General features: G+C 46.1%; 1 protein-coding gene across 1 annotated transcript in view; it reads right to left on the reverse strand.

The window, feature by feature from the left end:
- Positions 1-18,079, reverse strand: part of LOC138505078 (mucin-5B-like) — a 2,064,041-nt gene that overhangs the window by 1,899,588 nt on the left and 146,374 nt on the right. The window contains exon 6 of the mRNA XM_069625397.1: positions 4,623-4,761. Within this exon, the coding sequence (XP_069481498.1) occupies positions 4,623-4,761 (139 nt within the window). The remainder of the gene's footprint in view (positions 1-4,622; positions 4,762-18,079) is intronic.

Consider the following 18,079-nt stretch of genomic DNA (forward strand, 5'->3'; position numbering starts at 1 on the left):
TTGAACTGTGTACTGTTTTGAGAACCTGAGCCAGAGTGTTTCATCCTGCCTACAAAGATCGCCTTACCTGTGAGGCCAAATGTGGAGAAGAGTGATGGTTCAGCCACATTATCTTTTGAACACTGACTTTTCCTTTTGCATACATTGTCTCCTTTTTACACTTTTTATAAAAGAGATACGGCAGGCATTAGGTTTTTGTTATCATAGGCCATTTTGATTTGACCGACTCCACTAGGAATGTTTTGTTTGTCGTTTGATGGTCGAGACTACTCCCAACTTAGTTATAGGACAGAATAGGAGGTTCTCCAACCCCAACATTTTCAATAAAGGTTTTATAAATTGTATCCATTTTGTCAGTGTCAATACTTGTGATACCATGCCTTCCATACAGCATGACTTTGTTATATCAGGACTATCTTACAAGCACTGGTTTCCAGAGGATCTTCCGGGGATTGTTCTTGTGCTTGAGAGGAATGTGCCACCTTCTTCAGGGGGGTCAAATAAACCAGCTTCATGAGCAAGAGTGCCACATGGCTGTTGTGGAGATACCCAGGCCATATGGGTAATACACATCAGCCCTGTCATGGCTGAACCATTGCTCACCCAACTGACACAACAGGCCATCTAAATGCATAACCGGGCATGGCTTATATTTACAGTTTAACATACCACCAGGATGACTAGTCTACACAATTGCTATGTTTTGAATAAAAGGCACAGATTATTAACACGCTGTTTGTTCCAGCAGCTGTCAGGAATGCACATCTGACCTTTAAACCTAGTCTGCTGGAGATGTCAGGAGACTGTCACAGCAAAGGTACATAAGTGCGCTATGATTTTGGTGTCATGGAAGTTGCGGTCTGATTCGCAGACCTCCTTTTCAGAAACAGAATTACCTGCATCATTTTATTAATATAAATTAAAAAGCTAAGGCTTGTGGATCCTTGTAGATGGCAGTCTGTCACAGCGTAATACAATCGATATGAGAAGATCTTTCAGGCTACAACATCTATTATTATTGTATGAAAAAAGGGATCTGGCCGTGTCATGGGGTAGACCATTCAAGCCCGCCAATGCAGAATGGAGAGTGGGCATGGATTTAGTGATGGGTATGTAAGAGATGGTATTATAAAAACAGGGGATTCGCTGGGAAACATGACAAGATTTGCAGAAAATAGAAAAGTACAACAGATTGAGGTAATATTTGATGGTAAAAAAATGGGAGACTCATGCAGTTATGTGGGGAAGGGCATATTATAGAGTTACTGTTACTACTACTTTTTATCCTAATGAAGTTGAAACCTAAGCTTGCACCGCGCAACTTGGATGAAGTCACAGTTGGGATGAGGTCATTTAAATGATAAGAGGGTGTTTCAATGTTTTCATTTTCTAAACAATTTCTGAATAGGTCATTGTTACCTAACAGAATGAGTTGTGATGTCAAAAATGCTGATTGTTAATTTACCTGTTTAAATTAGCAAACGCTAGAGGACAAAATGTGAGTTATTCGGTGTAAACAAATCACAGATTTATTATGTAAAGACTTTCAATGAAAATAGTCTCAGTGTAATAGTTGTCTTAACCTATGGTAGGAATTATCATGTAGTGTAACCAAGCTACACGAAGAGGCGAAAAAAAGATACTTCCTATTTAGATCATTCTTTTACTGCATATTTGGGCTCATTCCTGTACGGTCAAATGGGTGTTGTTGCTATAGTCATGATTTTTTATCATATCCAGCAGTCCACAACCTAACCTCCACCACAAATGCAGCATAAATCACCAAGCAAGGAATTCCTCTCTTCCTCCCTATGAGCTTAGATGGATCCATGTATCCTGGCCCCAAAAGTACAATGGTTAGACAGGCTATCTTAATGCACTGTTCCACAACTGAGTACCACGATGAACTCTGTGTATCAGCAGCACAGGAGAAGTTAAAAGGCTTATCTAATTAAAATGTATCATGGTATCTCCAACAAAAAAAATATATGTTGCAAAAATGGGTAAAAATGAATTATTTCAGACCCAAATTATTTAAACAGTTCATAAACTAGATTTTGAAAAAGGGGCCTGGTGCCACATTCTAGCCCTAAAAGCACCTAACATGTTTGCTTCTTGTTTGCAAAGCTGTTCAGCTCTGTAATGATTTTGCCTCTAATTTATTGAGGCAAGCATAAAAATTACAATTTGACAAAATTGGCAAACCACTAATTTTAGGCCCATGTCCATAACTACAGTCATGGCGCAGACATTAAATTAGATATTTGCTGCTTACCCATGCAATCAATTTCTGTGGGATCAACTGGGACCTCCACTCAATACCCCTATCTGGATTTGGAGTGGTTTGGTCTACGGATGCTTCTGTGGAGTCAGCTCTGCCTCCCTTGAAAAGCTGGTTTATAAAGGCTTAAGTCCTCCCCTTCAGCCTTATTTGGCCCACCCCTGTTTCGCTGTTAGCCAATCCGATACTAACAAGTGGTTGCCATTCATTTAATCAGCTGCACTGATTGTCCTGTTGTTTTCCAATAAATTGGTGCCAAAATTGTCTTTGTTTTCACACATTTAATCTGGCGCTCGACCCAGAAAATTACACTGGATTGTGTTCCAACTTGGAAACCCAAGGCCAGTGTCTCACGTTTCTGACCCTTTCCCTGGGGCTTTGCCTGAGATCCTGGGTTAGAAGAGATGATGGGTTCCTTTCTTTGTATGTGTAGGCGGTGAGTATACAAAAAGGGTCGATCCTGGCCATCCACCACCATGCCAGCCTAACACAGAGAAAAAGGCAAGGCGGCAGCCATAGGAAATCCCAAATTCAAGGGAAAAAAATAAAGGCTAAAAAAAAACAATGCAAGAAGGTGGAGAATCCAGTTGCTGGAGGCTTGAAGGTCTCAAAAGGATTTCTGAAGGTAAAATAATCGGCAAGGACAAGGAAGGATTGGTGATACAATGAACACAGCAAGCCTCACAGGAAAGGACAAGCAAAGGCAACAAACTTACAGGAGACATGGGAGACAGGACAGCACGTACACAGGTGTGGGTTGTGACACACCGTTTGTATTCCGACAGCGTCTGAAATACAAAAAAAGGCATGCAGCGGGTGCCCTCTTGAAAAACAGTTCATGACGGACGTGGCGCCACACGCGCAGGGCCTCCTCTGCTTTCAATGTTGTCACAACAACCATTGTGTTGTGTGACACAGTGACACCCACCCCCAGCTTCTTTCCACTTATCTCCAAGACTGTTTGAGTCATTTCATTCTACCTCTTATTGAATGCCATGTAGTTTGCCAAATGTTACCAAGAGCATGCGAGAATCTAAATACACTTCTATTACTCTTCTGTAATTAATCTTTGAAAAATGACACCTTATTTTTAACGAATATCCGTGCATCATTTTAATTTGTTGCATTCTTCTGTGTTTTCATAATAAAGCAAGAGAAATAAGTCATGCTGCACACGCATTTTCGTAGAGCATGAACAAATGCTCTGATAAAATGATTTGTATGAAAATAGTTGATCTTTCTCTTTATCTTTTTCGAACTAAACACAAAAAACCTTATTTTTAAATTATAACACTTTCATGTAACTTGCATTATATGTTGCAAAAAGTGTTAAATGTTGCTTATTTCATCCTTGAAATATTGAAAAATTAATAAATTTGAAAAAAATGGGCCAAGTGCCACATTTTAGCCCTATAAGAAGTTTACTGTCGTACGGTAAAAGCACCTGAAATATGTTTGCTTCTTGTTTCCAAAGCTGTTCAGCTCTGTAATGATTTTGTCTCTAATTTATTGAAGCAAGCATAAAAATCACAATTTGAAAACTACAGTCATGGCGCAGCCATTGCATTGGATATTTGCTGCTTACCCATGCAGTCAATTCCTGTGGGATCAACTGGGTCCTCCAATCAATGCCCCCAGCTGGATATGGAGTGATTTGGCCTACGGCTGCTTCTGTGGAGTCAGCCCTGCTGAAACATGTGTTTCTTTTCTCAGCACTTGAAAGGATTTAATAATGGTATGTATATTTGTACTTGTGTTTCAAAAGAAAAGTTGTCTAAGCCAATACCTCTGAGTGCACATATGTGAGCATGCATCTCTCTATGTGGTATACCATCTCCTATGAATGTCAATAGTCAGGATCCAGACATGCATTAGATTGAGAGCTGTTCATATCACAGGTATATTTAGCTAGTTTACGACACTATGGTGTCTGATGGGGTCATTCAATACTTCTAATGGGTGAAAGATTGCTTTACTGCCTAGAAGGACTAATATATCATACAATAATAATTTATAGAGGTCGTAGCCAATAGCCTAATGGGAGTCATACATATGGACACAGAAAAAGCTTTTACTTTTCAAACACAAACATGCTTGGCTTTGTCAGTGCTTGCTTTTACTATTTTTGCATACCCCCCCAGCTTCTCACTTTTCCTCTGCTTACATCCCCTCATATTTCCAGGATGTGCTATAATCCGCTTGATTTTTAACCAACATGTCCTTGGGTCCAATCGAATTCTAGTAATTCCAAATTAATATTTATGTTTGCACATGTGTTTAATATTTAAAGAAATAAGAGGTGATTACAAAAAGAGCATGGATGTTCCCAAGGGTGATGTACCTGTAAAAGGATGTACGTGCAATCACCGTTGAAGTTGAATTTGATGTCGTCAAATGTGGTAAAGTGTGAACCGCCCTCCACACAGCATGTGCCTGGACATTTATCGTCTACACAGTTCCACTGGCCTCCGTTGCATGTGCTGAAATTGAAACAAAATCATTATGATTCAGCTGACATGAATGCAATACTCCAAATGGTTAACACGCACCCTGCATGCACATTAAAGATATCATCACATATTCAACGCAACAGTACTATATGCGCTCCCATTGTACATATGCCAACACACTTCACATATGGCCACACACTGCACACATACCCACACAATGCACATGTACATACTTAATGTGCATACGTAAAGACAGAATAACAAACGGAATAATTTAGAGGGTCATGAAGCGGGGAAGGCACCACTCATGGAAATAGATTTTGTTTTTCTTTTTAAATAAGTGGGAAAAAGAAGAAAAATGCAGATATATTTGTTCTAATTACTTTGCTAACTGTAAACCTGTAAAGAGTGTTATCAGGGAACGGTTGAGCAAGATTGCACCTCTTCATTTGCTGATAAATAAAATGTGCTTGCACACAATATTGATGGTTACAAAAAAGGATATCTTGATGAACTGAAAGTTTAAAAGAAATCATATAAAATCTGATTGTTTCCACCAGTCTCTGCATTGATGCTGCTTCTGCAGTCCTAATTGAACTCTATGATGGGAATGATTTCTCTAATTGGCAGCCCCTACACATATTCACACAGGTGATTTTGGAACATTTTATACCAGTTTCTTGTATTTAACTTCCCAATCCTGTTCTTAGCATCTCTAAGTTGTGTGTGTGTGTTTGTGTGTGTGTGTGTGTGTATGTGTTATGTTATGTTACGGAAATGTCTTAAGCACATGGCCACCCTAAGGTATCATGGTGCTGGGGAGCCAGGCAGCATCCACAACAAGACCAGAAGAGGCAAAACAACAAGATCTCCCAAAAGAGAAGTGTTTTACTGCTTTTCTGAAAGCCAAATGATTAGAAAGTTTCTTTATTAGTGGCGGCAGCTCATTCCATAATTTGGCAGCAACTATGGAAAAAGCCCAGCCTCCAATACTTGTGCGTCAATACGGAGGCACGGTAAGCAGATCAGCTGATGCGGAACGCAGCTGACGATTGGGGTGGTAGCGAGCAAACTTAGCATGAAGGAACTCTGCACCTTGATCGTCTACAGCCCAGTGAACTATACATAGAGCCTTGAACCTGATGCGTTGGTTAACAGGTAACCAGAGCAAGAATCGCAAGACCAGGGATATATGAGCTCCATAAGGGGTGCCAGTTGCCACCCGAGCTGCCAGATTTTGTAGGCGTTGCAGTCTTTCAATGAGACCCTTCAGCTGGGCCAGATACAACGAATGGCAGTAATCCAACTGGGATAATACCAAAGCTGCTACCACCGGTGGACGAAGGGGCATAGGAATCATGGGGAGTACCTTCTTCAGAACTCTGAGCTGAAAATGTCCCTCTTGGCAAAAGGCTGCAACTTGGTTGGCCATAGACAGAGAAGCCGAGAGCATTACACCCACGTTTTTCACCTTGCACGTCAGGGAGGGAATGGAACCAAGAGAAGAGGGCCAAAAAGAAGAAACCCAAAGTAAAGAGTCAGGGAGACACCCCACCACCAGAACCTCCATCTTGTCTCCATTCAATTTGAGCCAGTTGTGGTTCATCCACTCCCCCACGGCAGTCAGGTATTTCCGCAGGCACGACGACATCTCAGCCTGATGAAGATCTAAGCGGATCAGGATCTGAACTGAATGTCGTCGGTGTAGGAGTAACACCTGACGCTGTAGGAGCAGATGAGTCACACAAGTGCCCAGATATAGATGTTAAATAGAATCGAAGACAAGGATGAACCGCCAGGAACGAGGTGAACCAGGCTAATACCTGGCCAGATATACCGATCTTGGCAAGATGGGACAACAGAACCTGTGCGCACATTTTAAAGTTGGTTCATATTTGCTTGCTCCTTTATATCATCCGTGTATGGGAAAATACTCAAAGACATGCGCATGAGTTGTAAGCCCTTTATAGGGGCTCTACTTGATCATCGTATAAACTCTCTAGCAATAGGATAAGCTCCAAGACATTGGATTGCAGTCAATACCAATCATGCGAATTTGTCAGCATTTCATGGTAATGCTTGGCAGCTTGGCAGTTGTTTAAGTACTTGGGCCTTTGGTGGTAATTCCTAGCTACTGGGTGAGTACCTGGACATGTCATGGACATGTCATGGCAACCTTGGATGCTGAAATAGGTCCAAGGAATGTGATTACACTACATGTAAATGCTGAGAGTCCCTTGACATTTCATGACAATACTTGCCAATGATGTAAGCAACTTGGCATTTAGTGTCAGTACCCAGCAATGGTGTGAGCATCTGAAAAAGGAATGGCAGGCCCTGGAGATAGATGATAACGGTAATTGGCCATATGGCGCCAATACCTGGCAAAAGCTTTAAGAAGCTGTGCTTCAGGTATAATGCTTGATATATTCTTATACTAAAACCAAAACTATTGGCTTTGCGACTGCGACCATTTATTTTTAGTGAATATGGCCAACTCTCCATGTTTCACTGTAATCCATGTTCTAAAACATAAATCTGTTCCATCCTCAAATTCAAAGGATACTTTAAATCCAAACTGTGGGTCTCATCATGAGTTGGGTGTTAGCCCTTAAATCCGGCGGTAACGGTATTAGCGCTGCTAATACCGTTCCGTCGGATCACGACTGCAATCCAGCCGGCACTATTACAGCCAGGCAATATTACTCTAACAGCGCCGGCTGTAATAGCGCCAACAACACAATGCGCTATCACAGACCTATCACAAGTGGAGTATCGGTGCTACTAGCACAGGAAAACTGGCGCAAATAGCACCGAAAATACCCCGGGCTGCCAGCTGGAGGTAAAAAAACATAGGTGAGAGTAACAAAGCCACAGGTGGAACCAATGCACACAAGAGGCCTATAAAAGACCCACCCAGTCCCCAAACACACTACCCAACAGCATGTTGCCATTAGGAGCAGGGGGGTGTGAGCAATAAAGGCACAGGTGCAAACAATGCACACAAGAGGCCTACAAAAGACCCACCCAGGCCCCAAACACATTTCCCAACACCATGTTGTCATTTGGAGCCGGAGCCTTGACATGGACCTCTACATGCTGTGCCTGGAGCTACAGAGGCATGACAACAAGCCCAGGGCACATGGAGCACATGCGGTGGGATGAGGAGGAGACCAGCCCCAGCAAAGTAGGCAGTCATCCCCAGGGTCAGACCATCACCATCGGCCCTGACTGATGGTCAGTTGGTAGCTGATTACAGGCTGGACAGGGCTACCATCACCCAGTTGCTGGACATTGGTAGCAGGATTGCCATCAGCACCGCTGTGCCCCCACTTGTGAAGCTAGTGGCAGTCCTGTAATACCTCGGGACAGGCAGCTTCCAGCACACAGTTGCCATGATGCATGGCATAGCCCAGTCCACATTTAGTGCAGTCCTGGGCCAGGTGGTGGATGCACTGCTGCGCCGTGTGAACGAACACATGGCATTGCCCACCACCCAGGCACAGGTGAATGAATTTAAGGCACAGTTCTATGTGATTGCCCAAGTGGTCAACGTGATTGCAGCCCTAGACTGCACACATGTTGCACTTGTTGCACCTCGAGACCATGAGAGAGCGTACAGGAATCGAAAGCATTTCCATTCATTGAACGTGCGGATGACCTGTAGCCCAGACCTGACCATCAGCCACTGCTGCGCTTGCTACCCTGGATCCACCCACAACTCCATGGTGCTGCAGAACAGCGCACTGCCAGCCTACATGGAGAGGCAGAGAGGACAACAAACATGTATATTGGGTGAGTACAAGCTCTGCCTGAAATGCATGCAAAAGCATAACAAATGAAGGGGGGGCAGAGCCACAGGAAGCCTTACATGCCTACACAAGCCACAGCCAGCACCATCACAAAGTATGATACACTTCTTGTAACACAATAACACATGGGACCACAACAACCAGAATGCACCTTGTCTGTGTTGCAATGCTGCTTTACACCCTGACACACAAGAGTAACCTCACACGGGGCACCACACAGGAATACAAAGTGAGAGGAATGAAATACACATCCTCTAAACCACTGTAGATGATCGGGATCAAACCTGAACATGAACATCTCTGAGAGAGTGTCCCATGAATGCAAATGTACATGCATGTGAAACAAAACAAAAACTGGTGCCATGTAGCTAAAGCCCACCATCCACTGAGACAACTACATCCAAATACAAATCATAACTGGCCCTGAACAGCCAGTCATGATGGGAGCTCCATCCAGGCCTGGACTGGGCCACGGGACACCAAGATTTTCCCCAGTAGGCCTTGGGTACACAGGGCCTCTTTTCTTGGGGAAGGATACATAAATTAAATGGGAACAATATGCCAGTGTCGGGTCCATGCCTGGGTGTGTTTCACTTACCCTGCATCATGATTCTGGAGGCTCATTGTGGGGGGCACCACCCCGGCCAGGCTTCAGAAACTGCTTGCGCCACGTGCCCCAGTGTGCCTGAGCTGTATCCGCAGGTGCAGCCGCCCGACAAGTGCCAGTGCTCCAGCGACAATGAGGCAAGCTGCCACCTGCATGACCATTCGGAACACTGCAGTGCCGAGACTGCAGCAAGCAGGCCAGTCTGGGGACCTCAAGGTAAGTAACTGAAACTGTAACTTAAGTCTGGATAGCTATGGGTGGAATTTGCAATGCTGTGAGTCAGCGTAAGCAACTGTGGCGCAGCGTAATGAGAATTGCTTCAGTCTGAGCCGAGCGTAATAATTTGACTGTCTTTGCCATGTCTCATCGGCCATGAGCTGGGAGTACCCACTACCAACTGTAGAGTGTTGAACGGGTCATGTCTTCGCTGTTTGAGTGTTTCGGTGTGCATTCATTGTGCAAACAGTGCAGCAGGTCCACCTGGGATCTGGGCGGGTAAGGGTTTCTAAACGTTCTCCTGACACGTGTGTGCGAGATGCTGCAATTGTTACAAGTTAGTACCATCCATGCATTAGCGGGTAGGTGACATATGTTCAGACAGGGTGTGGGGTAGATGGCAATCTAATCTATGCTGAGTTAGAGGTGTGTGGTGTTCAATCGCCTTTGAGGTAGTGGGGCAGCAGTGCCGACCCCAGGTCTCTCAGAGACCTGTGTGAGATTTTTGGGTGTGCCCCCCACATCCGCTGGGAGACCTGGGGTGGTAGCTTGGTGTGTGTGGTTTGTCACTGTTCTGGTGGATTAGCTGGGCCTATATCTGCAGTGACAGTCTGCCTTGCCATGCGAGATAGACGTGCGGGGAGAAGCGCATCCTTTCTGCACATAAAGCGCAGAGATAAGCTCCCGCCTAGTGGCCATTCACTGCAAGTAGCTCCTGCTAACGTTAATGTTGGGGACTCCTGCTCTAGAGCCATACACTGTGGGCTCACTGGGTTGCCCGCTGTCCGCAACGTGTGAGCACCCGCCACTAGATGCCACCTTCTTCATATTACCAGCTCTTTTACACTGGCTGTCAGCACCAGCTCTTCCACCATGCCTGCCAGTGCCAGCCTTTTCACATAAATTAGCAATACCTGCCACCACGGGCCGCTTTCCAGTGCAATCTTGTCCCCAGCATATCACAAGCGCAAGACAACCGAGGGACGTGGCAAAAGTTAATGTCTCCTACTTCCCTATCCTCCATGCTTTTTCCTGCTCACCCCCCCCCCCCAACACCCAACACCCTCTTCTCCCTCTGCTGCCCTTCACTCAATGCTTTGGGGTGGCCTTTCCAAACCTAAGGGCGTAGTGTAGGTCGGATGTATGTAGGTTGCTTATAATTGTGTGCAATAATACACTTATAACGGATCTACATTAAAATAAAGAATCCCAAAAGCTCGAGTTACAAAAATGCAAAGCTGACTTCTTCGCATTCTGTAACTCAATCTTTCGGGATTTTCTTCTTTTGTCCCCTGCTCTACATGTAAGGCATGCGGCGGACACCCCTGCAACCACCGAAGCCAAAAATGCTACACGAGGGAAGTGGGGGAAACCCCCGCAATCCCCGTTCACATTTGGCATCGACATTTTCTGCAATGCTGAATGCGCATTCAGCATTCTGGTTCCAATACCCATACATCCAGTAGGTAGATTGCCACGTGCCCTGGGGACCCCATGCAAACAATCTATCCACTTTACACTCTCCCCAGTTCCAAGGAAACAGCACATTGCAGCTGGCTTTCAAAATCAGCATACTACTACTCATACAATTCGTGCTATTTAATGTATTTAACAGATTTTTTTTATAACCGGATTTCTAGTTCAGTTTTTAAGCACGGATCCGGGATTCGAACCTCTGTTGCTCTGCATGGTCTTACTTCCCATACCAGCACGCAGCCCTTGTGCTATCCTCCGTTCGCAATTCTTGGATCGCAAAGGGTTTTTGGTGTTCGAAAATCCCTGTGCAGTGACATATGCTTAATGGAGCGGTTCAGTGCCAGTGCTGGCATGCCCTGTGGCACCTTGATTGTGCCCATGTTAAAACATTCATTGCCTCTCCATCCCTGCCTCTCACGTGTCCCTCCTTAACAGCTGGCAGACAATGTCTAACAAACATTTACATTCAAATTGCCACATCCTTTCTATGCACACACGCCGTCCCAGGGGCAGCAGGCGGGAGGCATGAAGCATGCTGCATGATTGGAGCACTGTAGGCCGGGCACAGAACACTGGCACACAGGCCACTGCTTGCTCCGCATGCTGTACGCATAAGGAGCAATGGGCAGAATTGACCTTACTGTGAAAATGCGATCTTGAGTGATTTATTAGAAAGAGGACACTACACTAAGGCCTTCAGAATGGGAATAGCCACTCACTCCCTTTGCCTCTGGAACCTGGCACCCGTGATTACACTAGGCAGTGTTAATGCAAAGCCCAGTTTCTTAAGTTGAGCTCTGGTTGCAATGGCAAATATCACAATCTCACGTCGAAAGGGTCACTTGGGGGTACTGTCTCCCTTCCCAAGTTTTCCCCAGTCCCTGCGCCCTCAGGTGCACTGCAGAGCGTTACAAAATAAAGGTCTGTTTTCATACAGAGAGAGGATCAGTGGGCTGAGTAAATGCTACAGAGAGGGTGCACATATTGCCACTGATTGCCTGAATCACACAGAGGCACCATGTAGAGGGTTATCACACTGAATTGCATTAGTCGCTGATAACAGGAGGTTTTGTTTTTACTGCAATGAATGAATAGTACTCTTTGAATTGGGGAGGTCAAAAGGGACAAAAAGGGTCTGAATGACATGCAATTTCCTGACATATGAAATGTGGGCGAGCTTTCAGCACATAATTCTGATGCTGTATTTTCTGGCACACAGAAGGACTGTGAATATGTACCATGACTACTCACCCACCCCATGTTTTGATATTTTGGATGTATGGTGCTGAATGAGGCCCCAAACTCTCAATACGGATTTCACCTTAAAAAAAAGGGCAACATGCAAACATGGCTATGTGGATCCACTGATAAGCGTACCATTATGGTTGAACGCACAGGTGCCGAGCCACTATGTCGGGACATTGCGGTCGCTTCATTTGCAAGACTCACTGAACTCATACCAAGTCAACCTTTTTGTCAGTTTTGGCTAAAGTGCCGCCTATAAGCTGAAACTACTGCATTCGAGTAAAGCTAGGGAGAAATAGCATATGAGGTGGGATACAAAGCTTGTACGTGTTGTTTAGTTATTTACCCACATGCTGGCTACCCATGGCCATGCAAACTCTATGACCATTTCCAACCGCTTTCAGCCCCTCTGCACCCAAACATGTTCTCCTGGGATCTCTTTGAACTAGCTTTCTTCAAGCCTTACCATCAAACTTTGTGCTCAAAGTGCCTGCCAATGTTTTTTCAAAGCAGTCTTGTGAAAGTTAATGACTTAATTGGAACTGTAAAAGCAATACTGGTTAAATAAATATGTCATCCAGGTCTGCCTTGAGCCACTCTATTTACAAGCATTATGCCTGTCCTTCACTGAAGTCCGGTTGAACAAGCATTGGCAAAGCCAACCGTTTAAGTTTGTGTATCAATATTAGGCATATACCAGGCAGTGCTATTATTTGCCCAGGTACTCTCACCACTGTGCTGCTACTACCATCAATGGACAGTTAATGCCACTACGGCAGTGCCTGGCAAAGGCCTTTCCCATGCCTACCCAAAAGACAAAACTGTTGGCATTGCCAATGCGCATTTAAGAATGCCTTCTATCTGTGGAACTTTCCTAGCACGGGAATAGGATGAAATGAATGAGGGATGCATTTTGTCTGGGCACCTTTAATACCGAATGACTTCTTTTTTCTCATCTGCAAAATGTGTAACGTCCCAGTTTCTACTATCATTGACGATCTACTTTGAGAGATCATGAACTTATTTAAAAAACGATTTTTTAATCCATTTATGTTTAAAGCATGCTTTAAATGCAATCATTTTGACTAATTCTATTGAACATTTTCTTGAGGGATGCTCCCAATCCCCTCATAGAAGGGCTGGGCTCACACGCTGTGCTCGCTCCTTCAGTGAAACATGGGGCAACTTTGAACACATTTCCAAGGCCACGTTTGGCTCCCAGTCCGGCCCTGGCTCCATCCTGAAGGTAGGATACCCGCAGCTCACTTGGCTGATGACTTGGCTGATGACCCCTGTGCAGAATCCACAAACACCGGCAGAGCAGGCATACAACAATGCCCACAGTAGGACGCATATGTGTAGAAACAACATTTGGATTGTTGAAGGCACGGTTCCGGTGCCTGGACCGTACTGGAGGGGCAAAGATGTATGCGCCAGTAAAATCTGGCAAGATTGTACTTACCTGTGCCATGCTGCACAAAATCTGCTTCTGTAGGAATGTGCCACTACCCCTTGATGCAGACGTGCAACTACCAGGGGATGGGAGTGACGATGACTATGTGCCTGTTGTCGGGGCTATTGCACACAGGGATGGGGTGAGAGAGGAGGGGGTTTGACAGACAGGGGTTGATTGACAATTCTTTCTAAAATGGTGAATGGGCAAATGTCACGAACAGCACTTGCAAAATAAATAACACTTGTACACAATCATCAATGTCCTTGATTGATGTCATGTTTGAACAGGCTTTAATGAAAGTGGAACCCACCCTCTCCCCCCACCAACTCCTAAGCACCCATACACCCTTCCAACCCCACCCTCTCCCCAACACCCATACCCCCCTCCCCACACCAACTCCCGTGCACCCATCCCCCCATCCCCTAACACAGTGCATATGGGTCCAGGTGCCCGGCCCTCAGGCCAACAGTGCATTGTACATCTAACATAGATGTTGACGCTTCCCACGTGCACCGCATTCAGGTTAGCGGCACTGCAAATGACGCATAGGCCTACGCCTGGGTGACCCCTGTAGGGAGCCCTCTCTGGGGGTGGTTGATGTGGACGACACTGATTCAGCCAACTGCAGCTGGAGAAGATTGTTTGCCACACGCATCTGTTCTGCATGTGCAGATTGCCCCTCACATAATTTGCGTACTCGCTGGCCAAACCCAGTGAGGGCAGCATTGCATGCCTCTAAGACCTTACGTGTGTGGGCATTATCACTCTCCACGGTCTTGGCTGCTCCCCTAATTGCACTGCTGATGGCTTTGATGTGGCGGTTGTGTTCGCTGGCCATGCCCTCGATCCTCATCTGGCATGCCTCCATCACATCCAGGCATGCCATTACAGCATTGGCGGGACCTGTTCCTGTGTCCCGTGCGAGGCTGCTGTGCTGGGAAGGGCTACGTGGTGTTGTAGGGCTGCTGTGCTCGGCAGGTCAACGCACTGTTGTAGGGCTGATGTGCCGGGCAGGTCTACGCTGTGTTGTAGGGCTGCTGTGCCTGGCAGGTCTATGCGGTGTTGAAGGGTTGATGTGCCAGGCAGGTCTACACAGTGTTGTAGGGCTGATGTGCTGGGCAGGGCTGGGCAGTGTTGTGGGGCTGCTGTCGCTGGAGGTGCTGGGCTGTCCGACGGGCTGCCATGGATTAAGGGGCTGTCAGCAGATGACCCATATGAGGTTGTGTCCACATCCGCCACTGGTGTGTGTGTGCGCAGCGGCGTGCACAGGGATGTGGACTGTGGCTCTGAGTCTCCACATGCTCAGGGGTCCCTTTGGATGTGTCCATTTGCTGCACTGGACTGTGGATTGGTGTTAAGACAGGTACAGCATGCTGCTCTTCACCGAATGATGCCCCCTTTTCTGGGGTGATTGCACTCATGGTAACTTCCACATCATGTGAGCCCCCAATGGCGTGGGACGGGCTTGGTGATGTGGCCCGGTGGCTTGTGTGTGCAGAGGTGGTGAGTCCCTGGTGGCTTGTGTGCACCGTGGTGGTGAGCCCATGGTGGTTTGTGTGCGCCACGGCGGTGAGCCCCTGGTGGCTTGTGTGCCCTGAGGTACTGTGACACTGCTGCGGTGGGGTGGGTCCTCTGCCTTGGCATGTCCTGCCAGGCCCTTCGCAGGGTTGTGGTGCTGGTGGAGGCACGTCTGGGCATGTGTTGGGATGGGCCTGCCTCCTCATCATCCACGCTGCCCTCGGATGATGCCTGCGTGCCTGTAGGGGACATAGTGTATGGCATGAGGACAGAGAACCTCAAAATATTTGTATGCATTTCAGTGCTTACGGGGGCAAAGGGGGTTGTACAGGACAGTTTCAATCATGCTTGGCCCTGACTTGTTTTGTATTCACTGTGTTGGTATTAATGGGGCATACTACGTGAGGGGGGGCACAGTTTAGAATTGTTGGCATAGCCATTTCATATATATCATGCACATGCAAAGCTGGCATGCTGCAGTCAGTGAGGGGGGTTGGTACTTCACACGCCCACTGGACAATGTTGTGCCTCCGCCATGGATGTGTGTGGCATGGTACCTGCATGTGTCCATTGGTTGCCCTATTCACAACTCTGGATCACACGGGTCGCCTAGGTGCACTGGTACAAGGGTGCTGTCGTGGGTGGCTGTGGTCGCTGCCATGCACTGCACCCACTTACAGTGCCCGGCTGTCACACATTCACATTGGGGATGGAGTGGTGGCCTATTCACAATGCAATTTGCAAGGGGAGGTGACTCACCTCCAGCCTCCTGGGTGCCCGTACCTGCCTCCGCTCCTCCCACTCCCTCAATGGATGCCATGTCGATGAGGGTGGTGCACTGCTCCTCCTATGGTGCCAGCTCTGCTGGTGGTGGCCCTCCACCGGTCGCCATGCTCTCACTCCTCTGCTGTGCCAGGAGGCCCCGGGCAAGGACCACCAGATCGTTAAATTGCTTGCGGCAGTCCTCTCCATTCCTGAGGACACGGCACGCCGCAGTGACATTCTGGCTGATGTCTGCCCCGATGTGGTTACGCTGCTTTGAGCCCGTCTTTTTCTGTTGGGACCCATACAGTTCATCCTGGTGGGAAATCACCTCCTCCACCAGTATTATGAGTCAGAGAACTTAGGTTTGCGCACCCTGTCCAGGGCAGACTTGCCCCTCACACGCTCCTGGACCATTTTCTGAGATTTGTTGGATTGGATGGCTTCCAGGGGCTCCGATTTTGGGTGGATTGTGATTTCCAAAATGGCAGCTGCTTTTTTTCCCATTCTGCCGGTGATGCATTTCCTGTGGCGCTATTAGCATGGGCTAGCAGCACACGCTAATAGTTCGAGCTGCCGGCCCTAACGCAATGTTCGCTGAGTTTTCGGCCTTTCAGACACTATTAAGGCCGAACAGTATTTGTGTTAACGCCTGGGCATTGTGCGTGTGCCCGCCAACTCATGATGGGGTGTTTGCGCCACAAATCACAGCTTTAACGCAAATAACGCTCAGCGGTATATGCGGCCAGATACCGGCCAACTCGTGATGATGCCCTGTCCGCTAAACAATTGTAGTTATAAATTCAGGTAATTTAAAGTGCAGCCATTAACAAGTTATTGAAAGATATTGGATGCTTTTCCCCCAAATTGGGTAACAATCATATTCCCCAACTTTCATTTGCCAACAATCTAGTCTTATTGGACGTACCGAGATGGGTTTACAGAGAACACAGTTTAGTCATACTCTTAGCCGTTAAACTTCGAGCTCAACATGAATAAATCTGGGTAATACATACATGCAAAACAGGTTGGGTGACACAATGACTCGGTGTGCACATAGAAATATCCTGGAAATTGTAGCTAGACTCTGCTATCTGGGTTTCTATGTGTACCCAAAGCTATTGATGTAATAGACTGTATAATAAATAGGAAAGTCATGAATCATTCTAAAAATATCTGGTTCTCTGAGGAGTTAAAAAAACAGAGTAGAAAAAAGGAAAACATTCTATCTGTGGAAAAATACGAAGAAGGAGAAGGACAGAATAACCTATCTGGGGGCGGCTAATAGTTTCAAAATTAGCAGTATAAAAGTAAAAAAAGATTCATATATAGCACATATATAGCACGCATCCAAACTGCCCAACATGACTCTAACGAAACTTACAATCCTTAGGCAACTCGAAAAGCCTGAGGTTAATTATCAAGAAGCTATTGTCAAAAATCAGGAGTGGTGTACTCAGAAACAAGAGGCCATGATTGCTGAAACAACAAAAATAAATAGAATTGCATTGAACAAGCCATGAATTTACAGCCTATAGGCCATTATAAGGCAATTCAGGAACCAACATCTACCACCATGTATTATATACCTAAGTTTGCTTTTTGGAGTATATCGGAAGAAGCACTCCATATTACCCAGGCCAAACTTAAGCCTTCTGTCTGTAAGGGAGACCAGTTTCCAGCTACGGCCATGAAGGCCTGTTCTGAGCTTCTTATTGGCTCTATCACTATGATTGTTAATGGCTCATTCAAGGAAGGCAAGGTTCCCACTAGATTAAAGGGTTCCTGGGTTACCCCCCTGTTGAAGAAACCTGATATTGACCCCAAAAATGCTAATAATTGTCGGTCTATCTCCAATTCACCCTTTATTCTTAAAATCATGGATAGAGTTGCATACAACCAACTTTTACGACATATAAAAGATCACCCAATCCTGAATGAAGCTCAATTGGGTTTTCGGCCAGGATTCAGCATGGAATTGGCACTGTTGGAACTAAAATCGGACATGATGAATAACATCAATGTGGGCTAAACAATGTTGTTGATGTCCCTGGATTTATTTTCCGTGTTCGATCTAGTGGACCATCCTCTTCTCCTGGACAGATTGCAGAATTTGGCTAATTTTAGTGTACTTGCAAGGGACTGGATGCAATCCTTTTTAGGGATGAGGACTATGCAGGTTTGTAGCAAACAAGCAGAAGCGGATCCGGATCAGTTAGCTATGGTGTCCCTCAAGGGGCTGTGCTCTTCCCAGTT

This window comes from Ambystoma mexicanum, chromosome 11 (genome assembly GCF_040938575.1).
Source record: "Ambystoma mexicanum isolate Mex_15411 chromosome 11, UKY_AmexF1_1, whole genome shotgun sequence".
Classification (NCBI taxonomy): Eukaryota; Metazoa; Chordata; class Amphibia; order Caudata; family Ambystomatidae; genus Ambystoma; species Ambystoma mexicanum.